Source organism: Dermacentor variabilis, chromosome 4, assembly GCF_050947875.1.
Source record: "Dermacentor variabilis isolate Ectoservices chromosome 4, ASM5094787v1, whole genome shotgun sequence".
Taxonomy (NCBI): domain Eukaryota; kingdom Metazoa; phylum Arthropoda; class Arachnida; order Ixodida; family Ixodidae; genus Dermacentor; species Dermacentor variabilis.
In genome coordinates, this window is record NC_134571.1 from 83,760,150 (window position 1) to 83,774,205 (window position 14,056).

Below are 14,056 nucleotides of genomic sequence, written 5' to 3' on the forward strand. Positions count from 1 at the left end.
AAAGGGATACTGGCATTAGTGTGCAAAATGATTGGATGGATATTGCTGGTCCTTTAGGGATTGTACAGCACGTAAAACCCCACCACTTTGCACGAATCACAGAAACAATTCTGTACACCATTTTATTTTACCCAATGCACATCAGTTGTCGCTGGACTCCACATTGACTGTCTGGAGCTCTGGAAAAAAAGAAATGAGAGGAAGGGTTGGGATAAGTGCAATGTGATAGTGAAGACAGTCTTCACACAGGATGCAAGGAGCAATACTAGCACAGCTTACAAAATAGAATTCCAAGGAGGTGAATCTTCTACAACCAACAGGTAGCAGCATACAACCAAAATCCTTTTTACCGGCCAACTACAGTAGAATCTCGTTCATATTATGTAAAAAAGGTAAGAAATATGTACCAACAGAAAGAAACGTATGGCCCGAATTGACAAAAATTTTGCAGTCTAAATTGTAGTTGATATCTATGTAATGCAAAGTGGTGCGCGGATGGTTGCAGCACGAGACGCCAATGCGTGCAGTGAGCTGGCGAGACCCAAGTGATTGAAAACGCGCCTTGATGTTTTTGTAGCTTCGGCAAGCTTATGTTTGTGCTCCTTAAATTTGGCCTTGGTCAGCAGCTTCTTCAAGTGGGGCATTTTGGTGGGAAGTGCTAAAGTGCCCACGTGGCACAAATCGTTGTGGTACGAGACGCTGATGCGCCTTGAAGTGGTGGAGCCCCACCGACCCGAGATGTCTTGTTTTCCTATTGTGTAGAGTCTCAAGATAGCAACAATCGAGCTGGCAGGCAACATAGAAATTTGATGCCACCAGAACAAAACAGGAAATGGCGGCATGTTTGAGTTATCAACTATTAAAAGTGTGCAGCTCTCTTCCAACGGCATTACCGCACACGCTGCGACACCGATAGGTGAAGATGCTTAACGCTAGAGTTGGTGACGATAGCTGTGAATGTGGTGTGTCATGACACACGAGGAGATTCGCTGGTACCAGAATAAGAAACAGAGTGCATGCCGGCGTTTTCACATAACGCCAGTAGGCAAGTACTGCGGGGAAGCTGCTGGAGCGGGTGGCTATGTACTTGATCATGCTCTTTTCTTGTTTACGTTGGATGTAGTGGCATGGAAGCATGCTACATTAATGCATAAATGTATACAATTTCTAGTGAGTTGGAAGTAACTTATTCTGCTGAGGAGCTTTAGCACAACGCCAGAGTGAGCTACACTGTCAGTGCCTAATCTGTTGTCACTGATTCGTAGGAGGTGAACATATCATCGTAGCAGCACTAGGGCTATTTGAGATGCCATAGTGGAAAGCTCTAGATTAGTTTTGACCCGCTGTGGTTATTTAACATGCACTTAAGACAGCACGTAAACATTTTTTTGCATTTAGTCATCATCAAAATCGGCCACTGTGGCCAAGCACCGAACCTGTGACCACATCATACTCAGCAGACCATATCCACTGCTTCTCTTCAATTTGTCATCCAAGACTGTCTGAAAAGCTGCATGTTGACTGAAAGCAGCACATAAGACAGCCATAGGCAGTCAGGGATGACAAATCAAACATACCTATTGAGTCACTGTGGTGGCTAGATGTAGTCGCTAAGTTGTATTGAGCTGATTAGGACGGCACACTGACAAAGCCATTCTCCCAATGTACTAGAAAAGGCATGAGGAGATTGCAGCAATCATGTGGGAAGGTGTTAAATCCCGGTGCCTACATTTCACAAAGACAGTCGGGTAGTTATCACCTGCCGTTTCTTTTGCACACGGTAATATTCTCGAACATCTCAAAGTGAGAGTTCAAGTGTCTCGGGTGCACATAAAAAGGAAGGAAAGAAGCAATATCAATATAATTTGACCTGAAGTCTAAAAAAATGAAACTCAGCAAAAGCCACAAAGAGAACAAAAGGCAGACAGCGTGACAAGGTTCCTCATTTAGGAAAACCAAGGAGCTTTCTTAAGGTACAGCGGGCGACAATGTATGCAATTGCACACGCCTCTTGTTTAGATGGGATCTATTGGCCAGAAATCATATACGATTTTCGTTTAGCAATGTACTGAATGCTGATACTGAAAGATCGTGTTCTCCAGGAACTTATCAACTGGGAAGAAAAGAAGTGTGACTGTATAAGGTCATTTTTTTGTGTTCTTGTTCATGAACGCTGTCACAGTGAAATAGTATGTAACGGTATCGAATCAAGCTGTGCCACACGGGCACAGAAAATTACATGCGTACAATAATGACTGAAGTTCCTTAACAAAATTTTGCCAGCGGGACTGCCACAGGTCCAAATTTAATGGCATGGGACACGAGAATGTCAATGAGAGCATCTACTGAAGTGAGTAATTTTAAGGCACTAAATAAAGAATAGATATGCACCTACAAGTTTACTCCACCTTCATGAATAGTGAAATACAAGCATACTATGGTGCCGTTTGCTTGAGTTGGTTGTTGTCCTTTACAACAATGGAACGGACCATAGCAACTTTGGCCCTTGCATGCATGCCAAGTCAGAAGCCCAAAATCAAAATGGCACCTGTCCCGTAAAAAGTGTTCAAATGTTGACCTGAGGAAGTTTGCCGTGTACATTCCAAACAGAAGCGCTGTAGTTAAAAGTTACGCATAATTTATTTTTTACATGATAGAGGCAGACTCAAATACTTCAATTATACTGCACTGTGGAAAGTATAGCGACGAGTAGTAATTTCTCAGTTGAACGAGTTAGGGCGAACACATTACATTAAATAACGACATTAAGTTTGCCCACGCGGCAGCATGCATATGCCATTAAAATTTAAGGCATTCGCCTAGTTAATGTCACTTTCTGTACAGGTGTAGCACAGGTATAAGCCTGAAAACAACTGCAGAGTTAATCCACATTATATCCATCAAAGTAATTCAACGGTTGGCTCGCATGCTCACTGGTTTAGCACAATTAAATACATGACCGCTAATGATGAAATTATATAAAATACAGTGAAACCTCGTTAAACCATGGTTTGCCGGAGCTCGAAAAAAGTACGTACTAAACGGTAGTACTGATTAACCGAAATAGCGCGAGATCGCCCACCTACTTGTCAAAAACGGAACTGAGTGAGAGCGCGATGAAAGGGCAAAAAACGTACAGTATTTACTCAATTCGCGCAACAACGATCTGAATTTTTGTTTGATGCCACGGCGGCCTAGCAGCGACGACAGCCACCTCAAACTCACTTAAGCCATAAGCCAGCTTTTCTGCCAGCCCCCTCTTCTCGGCAAACATCCCCATAAGGCTGACATAACGTGCAGCTTCTGCCACTGTCAGGCTTGATCCACCTGTGCTGTCGCATTCCGTGTCGTCCTCATCACTGTCACTAGTCGACACTTCGTCAACAGAGGCAACGATGGCAAAAAGTCGAACCTCATAGCAGACATCTCTTCTCGGTTGCAGCAGCGCTGCCGAGCAACTTCTTTGCATTCCAAATGCCACACGCCATAGTCAACAGCAGATCCCTGTCGCGTGCCAGCGCCAACTTCTTCGTGTCACGTTCGATAGCACGGACAATGTCTAATTTTTCTTCTATGCTGAGCACCCGGGGTATTTTTTATCCGAGCTTCGGCATGACGCGAGTCCTCACTAGTATGACGCCACAACGCTCTCTGGCACAGCATCGAAATGATGATGTGGCTTCACGCGCAAATGCACAGGCCACTTGGAGGCCGTTGTTCCGATATCTGAGGCTTGTTGTTCTGCCGGGCCGCCCGATGAAGATGACGCACTGCTGTGTTTGCGTGACGAAAAGCGGAAACGCTACGTTTTAAACGATGCGTACACAATAAGCTGGTATGGTTTATGCGGATGCAAAACACATTATGTTCAATGGCCGCTGAGTCGGGGATTTGATTTTACTACTTTTAAAACAAAACTACTGTTTAAGCGGGTATGGTTTAACGAGGTTTTACTGTATTATTATTCAAGTGGCATTTGTTCAACAGAAAATGGCAAATAATTTCTGAATATCTCTTCCACCTAAATTGCAGCAACGATGGAGTAGTCATCAGCTGTGCTGAAACACAAGCGTATTGCATTTGACGGGCCAGGCAGGGTTCGAGGTGAAATAAAATGAACATTTCAGGGGCACATGTCAACAGGAGTGTATTGTATCAGAAATTATGGGGAGTTATTTGCTGCGAGTGTCCAATTAAATATGGTGGTTGACGAAACAGGCCACGCAAGAGTTTCTTTCGCACATGAAGCAGTGTCTTGCAGTTTCTTCGTGTGTGAACACATGCATAATCAGCCTTACCCATCACTCAAGTGAACACAGAAATTAAAACTACACATACAAACAAGGAAGAAAGGGGATAAGCACAGGGCCGTCTTGTCCCATTCATGTGCACAATTTTTTTCTTCTAATGTTCTAATAACAGGACAACCCATTAGCCTGCCAGTGAACTCTCCTGAAATAACCTAACCCTGGGCCAGCCTTGGCAGTCTTCCAATGCTTAGGATCCTACTGATAAATGAAAAGCAGAATTAAATTTTATTGAAATAAAATGTAATTCACCATTTTATAACACTTATGTTACGACCAAGCAGTGCTCCAATACTGTACGATGCAACAGGAAGTTGCTTCAATAATAGGAAAGCAGCATTATTGCCAATCTCAATGTTTCGTTTTTCTAGGGAACCAAATCTGTGATCTGGTAAGCCATTCATAATTTCAAACGTGCCACCTATTACCTATCAATCTGCCTTTGTTCTCTTATCGTTTACCAGCTCACTTAAACAATATCATCATCATCAGCCTATTTTATGTCTATTGCAAGAAGAAGGCCACTTGCTGCGATCTCCATTACCCCTGTCCTGCATCAACCGATTCCAACTAGCACCTGCAAATTTCTTAATTTCATCACCGCACCTAGTCTTCTGCCGTCTTCGACTGCGCTTTCCTTCTCTTAGCACCCATTCTGTAACCCTAATGGTCCACCTGTTATCTAACCTACACATTATATGACCTGCCCAGCTCAATTTCTTTCTCTTAATGTCAGTTAGAATATCGGCTATCCCTGTTTGCTCTCTGATCTACACCGCTCTCTTCCTGTCTTTTAACGTTACGCCTAACATTCTTCGTTCCATTGCTCTTTGCGCAGTCTTAACTTGTTTTCGAGCTTCTTTGTCAGTCTCCAAGTTTCTGCCCCATATGTCAGCACCGTTAGAAGGCACTGAATGTACACCTTTCTTTTTAATGATAATGGTAAGCCTCCAGTCAGGATGTGAAAATGTCTGCCGAATGCGCTGCAACCCATTCTTATTTTTCTTTAAGTTTCCTTCTCATGATCAGGGTCCCCCGTGAGTAATTGACCTAGGTAAAAATACTCCTTCACAGACAAAGCTTGAGGCTGACTGGCAATCCTGAACTCTTGTTCCCTTGCCTGGCTATTGATCATTATCTTTTTCTTCTGCATATTAGTCTTCCCAACCCCACTCTTATACTCTCTCTGTTAATATCCTCAATCATGTATTGTAACTTGGCCCCAGTGTTGCCGAGATATTCACCGTTGATCCTTGTTACTTCCGGAAAAGCCAAAAGCAAAGGCCTGTGGCAATGCCAGTTGAATTTTCCACACCAGCTCTCCGCAATGTGCCTTCCGAGGACAAGTCAACTCTTTATTAATACAAAAGCTTCATCATCATCATCATCATCTCATCATCATCATCATCAGCAGCAGCAGCCTGGTTGCGCCCACTGCAGGGCAAAGGCCTCTCCCATGCTTCTCCAACAACCCCGGTCATGTACTAATTGTGGCCATGCCGTCCCTGAAAACTTCTTAATCTCATCCGCCCACCTAACTTTCTGCCGCCCCCTGCTACACTTCCCTTCCCTTGGGAACCAGTCCGTAACCCTTAATGACCATCGGTTATCTTCCCTCCTCATTACATGTCCTGCCCATGCCCATTTCTTTTTCTTGATTTCAACTAAGATGTCATTAACTCGCCGTTGGTCCCTCACCCAATCTGCTCTTTTCTTATCCCTTAACGTTACACCTATCATTCTTCTTTCCATAGCTCGTTGTGTCGTCCTCAATTTGAGTAGAACCCTTTTCGTAAGCCTCCAGGTTTCTGCCCCGTAGGTTAGTACTGGTAAGACACACAAAAGCTTACTGCCATAAAAAAGACAACATGTAAACAGCATGCCAACTCCCTAAATTTTTCCTACACAAAAGTGGCCCAACTATGTGAAATTAGAATAATCTGTGATGTCACATTGATGTTGTCAGCATTGAAGGCTGCGCCCAATAATCAAGAAAGAAAAGTTTGCTCTCAATTTTCTTTGCTAATGGTCATGCACTTCCTTCAACAGAAACTGTAAGAGAGTTCCAAATGAATGCTATATCCTGAGCTGATCTAGTATCCCCCCAATTGCTGAGCAATGCAGCAAGAGTTCACTCACTCTTGAAGGTCTCCACAGGCACGTATGTGACCAGCGTGTACAGCTGGTTGGGAGAGTCCTCGTCCTCGTTGCGCCTGCGAGCCAGCCTCACGCGGACTCGGAACGGAACGCTCCTGCATGGTGAAGTGGGAACACGCCCACATCAATGCTGACCTCTCCACAGCAACGTTTTGTCCTCATGCCAACACAACACACGAGCTTTGAGAGGGGCAGCAGTGTGTGAGAGACTGGGTGCCGACAGTGCAAGAAAGCAAAAGAGAATCAATTACGCTTGCTTCCCCACAAATATTTTATTTCAATATTCACCTAGGCTCCGGGAAAATGAACACTGCCTCGTATTGCCTTCACTGCAAAATTTTTAATAACGACAGGCCTCCATTTATAAGTTTCAGCTGAGATTGTGGGCACTGAAAGCCTAGTAGGAAAACAGTTATTTGCTTTATCATTCATTTTGTCATAATATAAATAAGAAAAGAAACAATATATTTTAAATTAAAGAAACATATTGCTTTTCAGCTTTGTTGGGGCTGTAGGCAAGGAAATTGATTGGCAGCACATAACATTCCAATGGATGAAATTTCTTTTTCCTACCTTGGGTTTGTTAACATGCACCCGAAGTACCATGCACGAGCATTTTTACATCGAAATACAGTTGCAGCGACCAAGCTAAAAAAACACGACCTCAAGCTCAGCAGTGCAACGTCATAGCCACTAAGCTACCATGGCGGGTGCAGGTTCACTACAGCACGTTACATTAATGCCTAAAAGAATACGATATTTAGTGAGTTGGGAGCAACTTATTCTGCTGAGGAGCTTTAGCACAAAGCCAGAGTGAGCTACACTGTCGGTGCCTAATCTGTTGTCGCTGATTTGTAGGAGGTGAACATATCATAGCAACACTAGGGCTATTAGAGATGCCATAGTGGAAAGCTCTAGATCAGTTTTGACCCGCTGTGGTTATTTAACATTGCACTTGTCATCCAAGACTGTCCGAAAAGCTGCGTACTCCTATGCTCATTGACTGAAAGCAGCACATCAGACAGCCATAGGCAGTCAGGGATGACAAATCAAACATATCTATTGAGTCACTGTGGTGGCTAGATGTAGTCGCTAAGTTGTATTGAGCTGATTAGGAGGGCACACTAACAAAGCCACTCTCCCAATGTACCAGAAAAGGCATGAGGAGATTACAGCAATCATGTGGGAAGGTGTTAAATCCCGGTGCCTACATTTTACAAAGACAGTCGGGTAGTTATCACCTGCCGTTTCTTTTGCACACGGTAATATTCTCGAACATCTCAAAGTGAGAGTCCAAGTGTCTCGGGTGCACACAAAAAAGGATAGATAATACGATTTGACCTGAAGTTAAAAGAAAGTTCTGCAAAAGCCACAAGGGAAAGGCAGAGAGCATGACAAGATTCCTCATTTCCGAAAACCAAGGAGCTTTCGTAGGGCATGTCGGGCAGTTAGAAAAAATAACACTTTCCTACACTTTGCTAATTAGCTGCAACTAGATTTACACACAACACTCGTGTTGAGTACTTGATTGCCTAAAATTGTACGTGAAACCACCGAAATTGCTTATCCTTCTACAAAGTGAGGTCATGGCATTTTCAGTGCAGGGCAAAAGAAACCCAAAGGCTGGGATTCCAATGCCTCTATTATGACAAACGCAGCCTTAAATTCCTAAGGGCTAAGAAAAGCACCTACAGATTATAGCAGTTCACAAACCAATATGCAGCCAAAACAGCGCAAGATTTCATTTGTGGGCGACGCTTTCCGTAGTCAAAGCTAGCAGCAGTTTGTTCGCAGGTTCGCTGGAATTAGTATCACGGCCGATTGCTACAGCCACACGGGTAGCAAGAAAATTTTAACCGACACGACGTGTGCGGTCTTTCGTCGCCGTGCTAATATGTTGCCGACTCACCTGATTCCCTTGGACCAGATGAACTTGTTCAACCTGGTGTCAACTCGGACGTCTGAGGTTCCCATCTGCTTCTCTGCGAACTTTCTAATCTCCTTGATGGCACGGGGAGCGCGCTTCTTGAAACCAATACCGTGCAACCGCTTGTGAAGGTGGATGGTGTACTCTCTCGTGACAACTTCGTTGAGCGTGGACTTCCCGCGCTTCTCGCGCTTCCCTTCGCCCTTAATCTTCGCCATCTGTAAAAGAATGCACACGGCATCTCTGATGATTGGGGTGCCAAAAAAAGATGAATCCTCAACAGCACACAACATCCAAAAATTGCTGTACGTCTCAACCAAGGTAGGTAGCGTGGATATGAACATTCATTAATATATGTGGCATGCTGAATATTGAGGTAAACGCAGCATTAAACAAACTACAGGTACCTTAAAGATCAGCACACATTCAATAGAACACTTAATTAACAGAATTAGACTATGATTACAACAGATTGCAAACCAACACACTCACCGTTCCTGCGGCTCCAAGTGTCAGCCGAAAAAGAGTCGCACAACGTTTGTTGACTGCTGAGCTCCGTCCGACAAACGCGGGCAAGCATCACCAAAACGTCGAAGTATTATTTGACTATGCATATTATGTTTAAAAAATAAATTTAAAAAATATTAAATAAACATTTATTTGAATAAGGCATAGTAACTTTAACTGCGCTAGACAAAATTTGACCGCGATTCTTGCAGCGTCTGATGACATTGGTCAAAATGGTGCCGTAGTTGGCGTTTGCGAAGCTGAGTTCTTTAGCGAGTTTCCTCGAAACGCGCTCAAAATGATCTGGGGCGGATCGTTAAGTATACGTCCTGCTGATCGTAGCATAGGTGTATATTAGCAAGCATGCGCAAAGATGCGCTCATCAAAGACAATGCATTTGTGCTCGTGTGTCAAGGTAAACGGACGCTCAAATGAGCGAGTCCAGTGCGTCTGCGTAAACATCAGCTGACGGGTGAGTACTTTGAACACTTTCACGCAAAATCTAGCTAACTTTGTGACCATGATCGCCGATAATCGTGTCAGACAACCTTCTAATAGTTATTTTCTGTTTTGACGCGTCTAGATTTCGCATATCACCCATTTAATTGACTCTATGTCATCAATGACTACGATCTCCTCATGCCTTCAACAGGCAAACGTAAGTAAATTTGCGTCTGCTCGCGTGCACACATAATTCCTCGTGGGATATGTAGAACGTCCTTTTCTACAGCTCTTGATGCAAACAGCCAAACAGCAGCCTGGAAAGCTAAGTCGTGAACATCGTAAAGAAAAATAGTAAGTGTATCGCTTAACCTGTTTTTACGTGTGCTCAAGTTATTGCTGACCTTATTGCTGAAATTTTGGTTTCGTTGCAGCCCATCGTTGCAACAGAAGCTAACTGAACTATATTTGTCTGAATGCAACTTTAATCTGAGGAACAAGGTTAGTTTCGCAATTTTAGGTTGACAATATTCACTGTTTTCTTGGTGGCATTCACTGTTGTGACTAATCTCCTTTATCGTGACTTACACGCAGAACTTATACAATGGCTCAAATCTGTTGGGAAAGCTTGTGTCCAAGGAGAAATTGAATTGTCTCGTCCTAAACCTCTATGCCGGCAACGAAGGCTATTCACTCATGTTGAAAACCAGAAATGGCACAGAAACGGAAACGATTCGATTGCCTTACGAGGTGCGTTACCGTAGAAGTCGTTAGCCGTAGTCATTGAGTCGAGCAAATAATGCGACGATTACTTATTTGCTCAGTCTATTCATGTTTCGATAATCTTTTCTATTTATTCGTTTCTCACTACTTCAGGAAAGTGAACTGCTTCAGTACATTGATAATGAGGAGGTAAGTTGTCAATGCTATTGTTGGATTGCTTATAGATACTTTCCTCACCAAGGAGCGCACTTGTGCTATTTGTGCAAGACTGCATGAAAAGTTAGCAGAGCATGGTACCAGGGTGAAACTGCACTAATGTTCGATGTTGTGAAACTTTGCAAGTGCATTATGTTCACGTGTGCATTACATTCATATCTTCGCATTTGTAACACACCAAATCAACAAATTCCCAACAGGCTCTCAAAAATTAAGCCACAGAGCACAATGCACCATTGACTGGGGCATCCTGTTGAGCTAGATGATGCACTTATTTTTCATTTTTTTCCCTTAACAAGACAGACAAATGCGCACACTCCCTTTGGCTCACGCACACACAGAAATTAAAAGGAACGTAGCATGAACAGAATGAGTGCGTGCTGCCTAGATTAATTAGTATTTTGCACTGGAACATGTTATTGAGTGCTTTATGTGGTGTTTACTTTTAAAGTGAATATTTCTTTGCCTCTTCCTTTGACTTTCCCACTGCTGCTGCTGTTGCTGCTGTCTCATATACTGCGTGGGGTGGGTGGTTCAGAGCGTGTTATACATGACAGGAGCGAGTCAGTGAGAAAAAGTTTTCACCCCCCTGTCTCCAATGTGCACAATGCACTCTGGAGCTCCCTGGGCATTGCCGCATTAGCCTCTTGACAGCTGTAATTATCCGTGACACTCCTCAGAAGCATTGCAGAAACTTCAGCGCTACTAAGGTGCCAGTTTTGAACTGTATAGAGGAGGGAGGAGAAGAGGCAGCTCGTATACAAGGGAGGGGGGAGGGGGAGGTGACATGAGAAGGCAAGGGAACCCTACTACTATACGACAGCGGTTGTGGGGAAACTGGATAAGCTTAAGTTCAAGGAACACTACAATACATTGCTGCTATTTCTGAAAAATAAACACCATGCAAATTTGTCAAGCGGACAAACTACGCAGGGCCTGCAGAAAAAGAGCCACATTAATTAAAGCGCACCACAGGGTCCAGGCGACACTACGGAAGTGGTCGGCTGGCAAATCAGCACTTCTGTGCCCGCCACGATAGCTTTGCGGCTATGGCATTATTAAATGTCGCGGATTTGATCCCGGCCGCGGCAGCCGCATTTAGACCGGGGTGAAATAGAAAACGCACATGCACTTAGATTTTGGGACACGTTAAAGAACATCACGGTGTCAAAATTAATTTGGAGTCCACCACTGAAGCGTGCCTCATAATCCCATTGTGATTTTGGCACGTACAGCCCCATAATCCAATTCAAGTTGAATACTTCTGCCGCAATGGGATGTGCCATGTGAGGCAATGACAATGCTTAACCCTCTCAGAGGTTATGAAATATGGCGCACAACAGTGCCTCGAGCAAACACCTCTCCCTGTGTGTTCTGTGTACTACGCAGACAAACAGCAGTGGTGTGCACAAGGTAACGTTTAACATTAACTCACCACTCTCGTGCTAGACTAAATGTTGAAGAAATTAGGTTTTAGCCATCAACATCACCGCTAATTATTGTCAATCAAAGTATCCAGCACGGAAAGCTACTCTTACATCGATTCCCACCGTGCGTGGGATCTGCATAATTTTTTACTCCATCTGTATGGTCAAGTTGCATCAATATGACCTTCTCAAGTGCACTGAGTTCATTTTAGTTAATCACAAAGAAATTATAATACATGATCAACAAAATTATCATGTCATTCTCAAATATATAATCACCTAAAGCTAATTCTTGTGCCTTCTACAGAATCCATAACGAAATAAAGTGGTAATGTGTAAAGCTTTGACAAACTTTTCAAATCAAGTTTGTGATTCAAACACCGAAAGTAAACTTTGTTTCTTTCTGCAGAATACCTATTAAAATTGAATGCACATACTTAAAGTCAGTAAAAACTTTGCAAAGCAAGGTCAACTTTGGATAGTTGATTGCAATTCATAACTTTGTCAACACGGGAGGCCTGACAGAATTCACTTTGGGATACACAAATTCATTATCTATTGCTCAATAAATGTCCTGTCCTAGCCTGTGGTTGCAGAAGCCATGTTCTGTTGCATTGCCCGAGCAAGCCAGAGGTTTCAATTAATGCGATGCCTAGTTGGAATAAAGCAATTTATTACCATCATATTAGGCCATAAAAGATTTAGCTTAATTTGTTTGAAAAAAAATTTAAAACTCTTCAGGTGTGGATTTCAGTGTATATGATATTTCCACAGAGGCCTTTGAGATATTGTAAGAAGGTTCATTTTTGCAAGGACCCAATTTACACAAATCTTTAGAACACCTGCTGTTTGTTCCGTAAGCAGTTTATGCTGTTGAACAAGTGTGACTGGGTATGCCAGCCATCTTGCGAAATTCTGTGTATGTAAATTAATCTAAATTTCATCACGAATTACTTGCTTATAATATAGCATGCCATTTTCCTATTTTTGCCCCAGCCTTGCCACCTATAAAGGGTTGCACATGTGCAAAATGAAATGAGAGAGTGCAGAAAGAGAACAAGGCAAGATGAACAATAAGATAAACATAGGTGACAAGACGAGCGCTCACTCACAACTGAACTTTATTAATAAAATCGTGCGGTTTATATACATGTCAGAATAACACCTGGCAGATAATAGAGGCTATGACCCTTTTTGCGCTCTCTAGTTTCGTTAGTAACAGAAACCAAATCGCCCAACTTGCTATATTACTGCACATGTGCAGTTGGCTCTGCAGTGGCAGTAACAGCAAGAGTATAGTAGTAATAGTGTGTGCAAATGTATACAATACCTTTTTTAACTCCTGTTGTTTTCTTTCCTGCCCTACAGCTTCCACCTATCCTGGTTGACCTTTTGGAAAGATCTCAGGTAGGCCATGCCTTCTTCTTTTTGGGTGTGCAAGGTGGCCTAAAGTTTGCACACCTGCAAAGAATGTGAACATTTCCTCGGCACATGTCATGCACTTATAATTTGTGCATCTCGTTTACCTTCTTGCTAGGCACCAGTATTCTACAGTGGCTGCATAGTCGTTGAAGTTCGAGACCACAGGAGGTGCCTACCAACAATGGGCACATTCTCCACGCACTACGTTCTCTTAAAACCAACCACTCAGGTGAGTTGAAGTTATAGATGTTCACGACTACAGATTCATTCAGTCATTCAAATAATTTGTAAAGGCCCCCAACTTGAAAGTACTATATAGAGGGGAGCGTGGGGCATGTGAACTCTGCAATTCACAACTACGCTAAGAAATTCAAAATTGAAATTGAATAAGAATATTGGCCCAAATGGAACGAGTTACATAACACTATCGTGGAACACTCTAGCTTTCATGGAAACAACGGAAAAATACTATTGAAATTGCAATGCCAGAGTAACAGCAGTGAAGAAAAATGACGTAGGAACATAAACAAATAACGAATACAAGAATAAAACAGCAAAAACACTACAAAAGGGCTTACAGGAGCTGTTGCAGCTTAGGGTGGCGCTAGGGCAAGGAATCCGCCAAACCCATTGACAAATACGTCAGGTAGTAGGAATGAAGGGAAAAGGGTTTATTAGCTTAGTTACATGGCTCCAGTTACGGAAGCTCACTCCATGCAGGAGCAAGTTAAACATCCGAGTTCACGTTGTTATGACTATAACAAAAGCATAATACAAATTAAACTCGACCTCTCACTACAGCCCTTGCAAGATCGTCGTGATATAACCCTGCTATCATTATTTCATAAATATGTCCATAATACAGCACCAGTAGTCCTGCCTCTTGAACCCTCTCATTACAGGTCACACCGGCTGTACAATCAGTTCAA

At 43.0% G+C, this 14,056-nt stretch overlaps 2 protein-coding genes across 3 annotated transcripts in view; one reads left to right on the forward strand and one right to left on the reverse strand.

Moving 5' to 3' along the window:
* Positions 1-108: 108 nt before the first annotated feature.
* RpL31 (ribosomal protein L31) lies at positions 109-8,987 on the reverse strand. Of its 2 annotated transcripts, none has more exons than XM_075689610.1 (4): positions 8,884-8,987; positions 8,374-8,609; positions 6,447-6,559; positions 109-179 (listed from the first exon to the last, which is right to left on the reverse strand). In XM_075689610.1, the coding sequence occupies exons 2-4, from the start codon at positions 8,607-8,609 to the stop codon at positions 142-144; spliced, it is 387 nt and encodes a 128-aa protein (XP_075545725.1). In that variant the 5' UTR covers positions 8,884-8,987; the 3' UTR covers positions 109-141. The 2 variants fall into 2 exon arrangements, with proteins under 2 accessions (XP_075545725.1, XP_075545726.1); XM_075689611.1 differs by lacking the exon at positions 8,884-8,987 and adding an exon at positions 8,799-8,818.
* A 133-nt stretch (positions 8,988-9,120) lies between these two features.
* Spt20 (transcription factor Spt20 homolog) overlaps positions 9,121-14,056 on the forward strand; it is a 38,391-nt gene continuing 33,455 nt past the window's right edge. The window contains exons 1-8 of the mRNA XM_075689606.1: positions 9,121-9,370; positions 9,482-9,556; positions 9,629-9,693; positions 9,774-9,840; positions 9,934-10,089; positions 10,216-10,251; positions 13,074-13,112; positions 13,243-13,356. Coding sequence (XP_075545721.1) covers positions 9,512-9,556; positions 9,629-9,693; positions 9,774-9,840; positions 9,934-10,089; positions 10,216-10,251; positions 13,074-13,112; positions 13,243-13,356 — 522 coding nt within the window. The 5' untranslated portion in view covers positions 9,121-9,370; positions 9,482-9,511. The remainder of the gene's footprint in view (positions 9,371-9,481; positions 9,557-9,628; positions 9,694-9,773; positions 9,841-9,933; positions 10,090-10,215; positions 10,252-13,073; positions 13,113-13,242; positions 13,357-14,056) is intronic.

Coding starts and splice junctions, on each gene's coding strand:
- RpL31 (XM_075689610.1), bottom strand. CDS start 8,609: ATGGCGAAGATTAAGGGCGAAGGGAAGCGCGAGAAGCGCGGGAAGTCC. Junction 6,560..8,373: donor ATCTGGTCCAAGGGAATCAG/GTGAGTCGGCAA, acceptor TTCACCATGCAG/GAGCGTTCCGTTCCGAGTCC. Junction 180..6,446: donor GCCTGTGGAGACCTTCAAGA/GTGAGTGAACTC, acceptor CTTTTTTTCCAG/AGCTCCAGACAGTCAATGTG.